This window comes from Microtus ochrogaster, chromosome 1 (genome assembly GCF_000317375.1).
Source record: "Microtus ochrogaster isolate Prairie Vole_2 chromosome 1, MicOch1.0, whole genome shotgun sequence".
Classification (NCBI taxonomy): Eukaryota; Metazoa; Chordata; class Mammalia; order Rodentia; family Cricetidae; genus Microtus; species Microtus ochrogaster.
The window spans coordinates 63,702,803-63,711,805 of NC_022009.1; the positions used below are offsets into that span (position 1 = coordinate 63,702,803).

At 42.6% G+C, this 9,003-nt stretch overlaps 1 protein-coding gene across 1 annotated transcript in view; it reads left to right on the top strand.

The window, feature by feature from the left end:
- The window catches only part of Kcnmb2 (potassium calcium-activated channel subfamily M regulatory beta subunit 2), a 265,353-nt gene that overhangs the window by 242,657 nt on the left and 13,693 nt on the right, over positions 1 to 9,003 (top strand). The window contains exons 3-4 of the mRNA XM_026789928.1: positions 571 to 741; positions 3,559 to 3,754. Of these exons, the coding sequence (XP_026645729.1) occupies positions 571 to 741; positions 3,559 to 3,754 (367 nt within the window). The remainder of the gene's footprint in view (positions 1 to 570; positions 742 to 3,558; positions 3,755 to 9,003) is intronic.

A 9,003-nucleotide genomic window follows, 5' to 3' on the forward strand; every position in this document is an offset into this window, starting at 1 on the left:
AAGAATCTACAAAGAAACCTTATCTTAAAAAACCAAAAAAGAGAGAGAGGGAGAGAGAGAGAGAGAGAGAGAGAGAGAGAGAGAGAGAGAGAAAAGAAAAAGAGAGAGAGAAGTAGATTCAGAAATTATATATCAATACTGATCAACTTCATTAATATGAAGTTAACAAACCCAAGACATTTTTTGAGAGTTAAGGGAATTGCTGTCTTTCATAGAATGGGACAGAAAAAAAAAAATCACTTTACAGTTAGACATGAATCCCAAAAATACAGAATTAGGGATCATTACTGTTCAGGTATGGTACATGTGTTTATGTCTGTGTTCTCCTCTTTCTATGCATGTAGAGGGTGTGTGTGTGTGTGTGTGTGTGTGTGTGTATGTACATGTGTGTGTATGTGATGTTTTAAGTGCCAGGGGTTGTACTGAGATTCAACTTCCTTCAGGTGTGTTTGGGGCATTCCTACAGGTCCTTCACCTTAGGAAGGCAGGGGCAGGAAGGTAACCTCCCTCGAGGAACATGCAATAGAACTGTGAGAGTCTCATGTAAGACTGTATTATTTTCAACCTCAGAAATATCTACCAGAAAATCAGGGACCATGACCTCCTGGACAAGAGGAAAACTGTGACAGCACTGAAGGCTGGAGAGGACCGGGCTATCCTTCTAGGGCTGGCCATGATGGTGTGCTCTGTCATGATGTACTTCCTGCTGGGGATCACACTGTTGCGCTCGTACATGCAAAGGTAATGCCATGGCCACCGGAGAATCTAGTGCCCTCTCCCCCTCTCTTCCCCATTGCTCATTCAGCCCTGACGTCATCTTTCTCACCTTTCCAAAACCTTCATAGGCACCTGGAACACAGTGTTCTCTAATGTTATTTGAGGATAATAATAATAATAAACGGAGGCTGTGTGCAAACTGTCTACTGTGAGCTGGCCACCTTCCACATATTGCTCATATCTTGCTCATAGCTACTCCATAAGGGAAGTATAGGTACTCCCATCATTGCAGAGACACCAAGGCCCAGAGGATGTGACACAGGGACTTGGGAAATGCTTTTCCATAAGCAATCCTGAGCATGATCATGAGAACCTTAGTTCCAAACCTCAAACCCACATAAAAAGCCCAGGCATGGTGGCGTGCTCTTGTAATGCCAGCATTGGAGAGGTGGAGACAGGTGATCCCTAGAGTTCACTGGCCAGCAAGTCTAGCCTAATCCTTGAGCACAGACCATTGAGAGACCCTGTCTCAAAAGAAACAATGTGGGTGACATTTGAGAAATGACATCTGAGATCATCCTCTGGCCTCAACAAACACATGCAGAAATATATTCACATGAGCATGTACACATGCATCTGCACACACAAACATGCATATGTACATGTGCAAGCATGTCTGTACACATACGCATGCACATGTATACAAACACGAACATGCACACATACGTGCAAATGCACCCACATACGAGTGCACACGCACACACACACACACACACATGTCACACAGTTCAGTGTGCCACAACAACAAACGTGACAGTTAAGCTTCCAAAGCCACATCCTACAAAATAAGTCTTGACTCTTTCTACTCACAAAATCTGTCATGGCCTTTTTTTTTTAATTTGCCCTACTTCTCCATCACCCAGTTTCTTTGGGAACTTTCATATGCTGAAGCCAAAGAAGGTCAGAATTGATTGGTTAGAAGACAGACCCAGCACTAGGTATTCTGAAATCACTCTAAGTGATTCTGACATGTTGTGAAGATTGAGAGACTTAATCTCTTAAAGTAACAGAGTTTGAATCCTTTTCATTTCAATGTTTACCTTGGGTTGACTGAGTAAGGAGAAGCCACTAGGTGATGAAACCAAAGCATGTTCTCCTGCATAAGCCAGCTGATAAATCCCCACAGAGTCCCACCCTCTGCCATTCAGACCCTGAACCCTGGAACTTGGCACATCTGCCAATGGTTGGACTTGAAGAAATAAGACCCTTTCATACGACAGTGGGAAGTTTCAATTCAAGAGAAAATCACACCACTTTCTACCACTTGTTTCTCTGGCTAAATTAATGCTTTCATCTTCGAAGGCAAGTGGAGCTGAAACGTAGCAATTTGCTCCTCTTTGCCATCCTGGTCAGCTTGCTCTTTCAGCTGCCCTCTCTTCCACCGTGAAAGTGCGTTGCCTCGGGGCCCTTTGCTGAGTCCAAAACCTCTTTCAGATTCTCACACCTGCTTAGAACTACATAGGATGTATACCCCACCCTCTGGTTATAAAAACAGATTCTAGCCATTCATGTTCCAGGAAATTCAATTTGCGACACCAGAGGAGAATGAGTCTAGTCAGCTGGCACATGCAAAAGTACAGGAGCTATCCACATGTGTCCAGCAAAGGGCAAGGTTGTTATTCATTGTGAACACGTGGTTTCCGCTCAGTGCCATACAGCTCATATCCAGAGGCACACATCGATTGCCTCTGTGTTACTTCCTAATTGCAAATGCCCGACTTGATCGCAAAATGCAAGTTACTGTCAAACGAAATTCAACCAATGGTTAGCTGGAATCTCTCTGGCTAAAATGACCCCGAGCAACCTGATGGAGCCCTTTATCCGCACTGAAGGGGTTGTCTTCTGTTGGTTTCCTGGGGGTGCACACCATGCCAGAATAAAGCAGAGCCTTAGAGCAGGGGAAAGCCACAGTTCCTCCCACTTACCAACTGTGTGTTCTTGACTATGTTACCTGATTTCTGTGGCCCTCTTTTCATTCACCTTTCAAAGGGATTAATAACCAATATGTAAAGTTGTTGAGAGAGAAAAAAGAAAGTAATCTGTGTAAATTGCCAGTTGGGAGAAAGGCTACAAGTAGCCATTGCTCTTGACAACTTCAAAAGGTTGTCGTTATCTTATGTGGAATTACCATGTTGGAATGAGTTTGTTGTACAGTATTGCCCAACCCTAAGCCATTCTGCCTTTTTGCCACCTTTCCCCAGTCACTACCTTAATAAAGACTCTTCTGCCTACAAACCAGGCTGTGGTGGAGTTTGGAATGAAAAAAAAAAAAAACTGAGCAAGAGCTGTGCAATGCAGGCATACGGGGAAAGAAAAGGTTACGCTAAGCAGGTGGCACAGAACTGCCATCCCTTCCCTCAGAAGACTAAAGCAGCAGAATCACACCACTGATGCCAGCCCAGGCTGCAGAGCAAGACCGAGGCCATTTTTGCCTACCTGGTGAGACTGCCTCAAGAAATAAAAACTAAAAATAAGGCGTTTGTTAGGCTTACCAGTGAATTCAATAAGGAGAAAATAATGGCTTAAAATATTAGTGAATAATATTAATATATTAGTGAATATAGTGGTTGTCACCAAGAAAGTTCTTGGGCACCAAAGCGTGTGTTGTGTCACAGCTTGCCAAAAGCCGGTCTGTTCAAAAATCACAACATTGCACAGACCTATGGATCACAGATATTGGGGAGTCCCATGCAGTTCAGTAGACAAGAGACAGTCCTCTGTAACCTCACCCTCCTGCCCAGTGCCTCCTGTTCTGTGATCATTCTCGCTCTTTCTTTGCAGTGTGTGGACAGAAGAAGCTCAGTGCACCCTGCTGAATGTGTCTATCACAGAAACGTTTAACTGTTCCTTCAGCTGTGGGCCAGACTGCTGGAAGCTCTCTCAGTACCCTTGCCTGCAGGTGTACGTGAACCTGACTTCCTCCGGGGAGAAGTTCCTCCTCTACCACACCGAGGAGACCATGAAGATCAATCAGAAGGTAGGAGCCCTGCTCACTGTACCGGGGCATCTGTCTGTACAGCTTACCCACCTCCCTCTCTCTCTCTCTGTCTCTCTCTCTCTCTCTCCCTCTCTCTCCCCACTTTCCCCTTTGCAACTACATCAAAGGAAACACACCAGGAAGCAGGCCCTGCTTGCTTCATTCACAAAACTCACTCTGGATCTTTCTACAAAAATGCTGGTTTTCCGTACAAGCTACGGACAAGCCGTTCCTTCATTTCATGGCAGAGCAATTTAACTGTGTTTTCTGTTTGAGAGAATATTTCTATAAAGAACCTAAGTCTTTGAAAGCAAGAACAGAATTTAAGAAGGAATATGAGTGCCCAAATACCTACCATGACTTAGAAGACATGGAGTAAAACTGGCCTTTTCTTTTCCACATTTAGTTCTGTGACTTTGGGTATATAACTTACCCTGACCCTTGGCCTGATTTTTCAAAAGGAAATTAACAGTCACTTACAAGGTCATTATTACAATTAAGGATTAGAGGAGAGGATGTTGTAGTATGAAACTGAACATGTGGTCAATAGTGCATGTGTGTGTGTGTGTGTTTGCACATGTGTGTATGTATATTCTTTCTTTACATATGCTATATTCATAAAGGCCTAATTTGTAATACTGCTCATATTAGTCACTTTTCTGATGCTATAACAAAATGCCATGACCAAGGACAATTGAAGGAAGGCGGTTTATTTTGCTGAATGGTTCCATCATGGCAGGAAGGTAAGGCAACAGGAGTTGAGAGACGAGAAAGGGAAATGAGATGAGGCTATCAGCACCCAAAAAATCCCCCCCACACACAAACACACAACACATTTCCTTCAGCTTAACTCCACCTCCCATAATCTTCCCAAACAATGGCATCAAGTAGGGACCAAGTATTCAAACAACTGGGTCTATGGAAGATATTTCTCATTCAAAACTCCATACTAATGTATTAAAATCTAATGGGTAGGTGCTTAATAAACGTGCCTTATATTGAAGCTATACATAATATTTGCTTTGATGTTAGGCATGGTGGTTTCAAGCCTATAATCCCACACTCAAGAAACTAAAGCAGGAGGATTGCCACAAGTTCGAAGCCTACCTGGGCTACTAAACAAATACAAGGCAAGCCAAAACCATGTAGCAAGATCCTGTCCCAAAAGTGTTTATAGTTATAAGGTCTATGAAGGACTGTGGTGACCAGTAGATGTTTTAGTTGAACCAATCTGCCGTATGAATTTCAAGTGTTATGTATATTAGGTTTGGGTTTTATAGTAGCCGCTTAAATACCCAGAATATTCTTGAATAAGCCAAGACAATCTGATTCTGGCCTCCAATAGCACCATTGGTGCTCATTTCCAGGAAGCAAGTGAGCCTCATGAATGCTAATCGTTCTTGTAAAAACCGATCTCGATAGCCATCCCTTCAGTGATGTCTACAGGGGTTTAGGTAGCTTGGGTTCCGTACTAGCACATGAGCAGCAAACGGTGTTGCCACAAAGGAGTAAAAACAAACCCACCTTGCATTTTAGTTACAACAACCTGAAAGAATTCTTGCTAATATCTCTGAAGGCTCTCCTTGACGAGTATTCCAAAAAGCCTTATTTGAAAATGCTGCTTCTGGTGTTCTTTCATTTGTGGTAGGCAGAAACCAGAGTAGTCATGACAAGGCTCTGCAAACCCTCCCCAGCTTAGCCCTCCCCAGCTGTTTGTTTCCTCCCTGCCAGCCAGATTTCTAAACAAAGCTGGCTTGTGCTGGTGGGTACCTGTAAAACTCTCTGGTCTCTGAGGAACTGGAAAGCCACAAAAGCTGAAGAGGAACCAGACAGTAAGGGCTCTTTCCACTTCCTCGACTGGGTAGCCCATCACTTCGGCTCTGGCTCCATTATTTAGGTGACAAACAGGGACTGTGGTTCCCATTATCAATCCCAGGTACATGTTTAGGATCAGGTACATGTCGGCGCTCTGTGCGGTCATGGGCCCCATTTGGTTTCTTTGACCCACTATTGTGTTTTTAAATGTGAGTCATGACCCCATACAGAAAGGTGCGTGTAATACAAAAGGTACAGCTCAAGTATTTATTATCAAGTGCTCCCCATTAACCACCACAAGAGAAACAAAATGACACTTTTCTCTTCTCCCAAAATACCCTTCCTGCCCCTCCCAATAACACAGGCATTGCTCTCTCCTGGTTAACCACCTCCCGAGCTATCACGGCGACTGTCTCCGTGTTTTCCTTTGTGGCTCTTATCACCTAAGCACATATCCATAAACCACTGTCTTACTTTCCTGCAACTTAAGCCTCTCTGTATACGGAATCACACAGACTGCACCCCTCTGTTTGGCTTCCTTCACAGAGCACGGTGCTTGGCATCGTTCTGTCGGGGTGAAATTCATTCATTTCCATTTCACTTGGAACGTCAGCTTAGTTTTTCACTCTCCAGCTGATAGACATTGAGTTTTCTACAGCTCAGGGCAAGCGTGAATAGCTCTGCCACAGATGCTCTTGTGTATAACTCTCCGAGCCCAAGCCACCAGCCCCCACACTCTGTCAGGCGTAAATCTGAAGGCGAGATACCTGGGTCATAACATGACATATGTGTGTCATAAAGCTCAGAAAATAATGGCAGGGTTTTTCCAATGCACCTGTAGTAAGAGGATTCTTCGTGTTCCAAACGCTCACCATAACTTTACAGTTGATGTGGTGAGGTCTCCTTCTGTTAGCGTGGCTTTTCGAGTGCCTGCCATCCGAATTTCCTCTTCTCTTTCCTCCCCCAGGTTGTTCATTTTTCACATTCCTTGTAGGGGTTGTTTAAACATATAGACAAGGGGGCATGTGCCTTTCTTCCCAGCTACTCCAAAGACTGAGGCAAGAGGATCATTTGAACCCACGAGTTCAAGACCAGACTGGGCAATCCAGTGAGAGCCTGACTCAACAACAGTTGTGTGCCCAAGCTCCCTCTCTGGAGCGTCTTCGTATGGAAGACATTTCAGTTTTACTGCAACCATGTCTTGTCATTTTTTTCCATTTTGTTTAGTACTTTGGTTCTTCTATTTATTGTTCTTCCTTAACCTTTTCTTTAACCTAGTCATTTTCCTTAATTAAGGATGGCTGTTATTTCTTCCCCATACACCATCAGTCTTCCTGAAACTGACCTTTATGTAGGGGTCAAGTTTGTGGGTCTCTTCACATTCGTTTCTTGTTTGTAGGTGTTTGTTTTTAAAAGGGCGGCAACTGGCTCAGTCTGTTCTGTGAAAAAGGCTACCCTTCTTCATGGGGTCACTTGCAGGACCCATTTCCTTTCCTGGAAACTACTAATCTGCTCCTATAGTGCCAAAGTTCAGCCCAAAGACTCCTGTGGCAGTTTTGAGCTCATTTGTATGACATTCTTACCATTCTCTGTTGACCTAGACTTTGGCACAGATTGCTGAAGTTGTGTGCAGTAATATGAACTTCCATGGGCCCAACAGCTCTGCATTTTCATTGTGTGCAGCCTTTATCCCGCTTTCCCATCTGCAACCATTTTCCCACAGCCTGAAAAACAATCTCTCATTAGAGATGCGAGAACAGTGTGTGGTGTGGAGAATTTCCTTGGTTTGTGTTGTCCTGAAAGCATTTCTCCCGAGCGTTGCTTCTTGGAGGATGCATTCACGGAGCACACGTCTCTAGGTCGGCCGTTCCTTTGTTCCATTGTCTCTTGATGAGCAAGGATGCTGTCATCACACAGCCCTCAGTTTCACTGCTGCATCTGTGAGGCAGTCTCGCCTGTTTAAAGATCATTTCCTGTGATTCTCTACAGTTCATCACACTCCCAAGTGAGAAGTTACCCTATTCAGACTTCCAAGCATTCACCGAGTTCTTCCCCTTCCTTAATACTTTCTGTTCCAGAGAGTATTACCAGGCTATCTCATTAAACATTGTGTCACCTCTCCCTTGCTCCCTCTTTCCCTTCTGGGACTCCAGGTGGCCGGATGCTGGATTTCCTCACTGAATCTGGTCCATTTCTCCCTCTTTTTTTCCCCCTCTCTTTTCCTCTTGCATCACTTCATTAGGGATTTATACCTTTCAGAAATTCTTTTCTCAATTCTGAAAACTTTATTGCCAGACTCATCCACCAAGTCTGAATTTTTCTTACTATGTTTTCTTTTTCCAATGCTAAAATTTTATTCAATTCATTTAATAGTATTGCCTACCATCCTAATGTAAACTTATTTTTCCCATAAATGTGTGAACTTCTACAAAACATGCTGAGTAACTATCAGTAATAACTTGAAATGTGTTTTGTCATATAATTTAAAAGCAGCTATAGACAAAAATTACAGAAAGTCTCTGGTGAATTACAGACCATGAAATATAAAGTATATGCTTATCTTCTAACAGGAGGAGCAAGTATTAAGTAAAATCTTCCACAAATGTATGTAAAATATAAACAACATTTGATGTTTTGATATCACATGGAAAATGCAATTCTTACCAATAACTATAATAGTAATAATAAAAACAAGCTAGTATATATCAAATGGCTATTCTAAACTTGGAGTGGCCCTAAGCACTGTACATGGACAGTTTCATTTAAATTAATACTTCTGATACTCATTAATGCATATAAAATGTCTACACAGAGAGGTGGAAATATAAATACTCCTTCTTTTATCAGACACTTTAATAAAATCTTAAGGCAACTTTTTGTTGCTGATGTTGCTCCTATAATTTGTTCTCTCTGTTTATCACTAAGAGCTAACTATTTTCTATAAAATGCAAGTTTCATATTCTTACTGTTTTTGTTTTCCAAATTAAATTAGGTTGGTAATTACAGAAAAGAAACCAAAAAAAAAAAACTACTACAGTCGAGATTTGTCTGTTTTTTTCCCCTAAAGTTCAGCATACTATTTTTCAATGTTTTGTTTCATTGTTTTTCTGCTTTTTGCTTTTGGCTTATGTTGGGTCGCCTTCTCCCTAGCCTTGCTGTCTTCCTCCCCCTTAGTGTACCTCTTCTTTCTCTTCTTCCTGCTTTCTCTCCTTCATCTCCATTTTTCACCCCCAGTTTTCATTTCCTCCTCTGTTGAAAATTTTTCACTGTCAAATAGCATCTATTTTCCCGGTAAGACATCTAGAAATTGAGTATACTATTAAAACTATCATAACATGGGCTGGAGAGATGGCTCAGTGGTTAAGAGCACTGCCTGCTCTTCCAAAGGTCCTGAGTTCAATTCCCGGCAACCACATGGTGGCTCACAACCATCT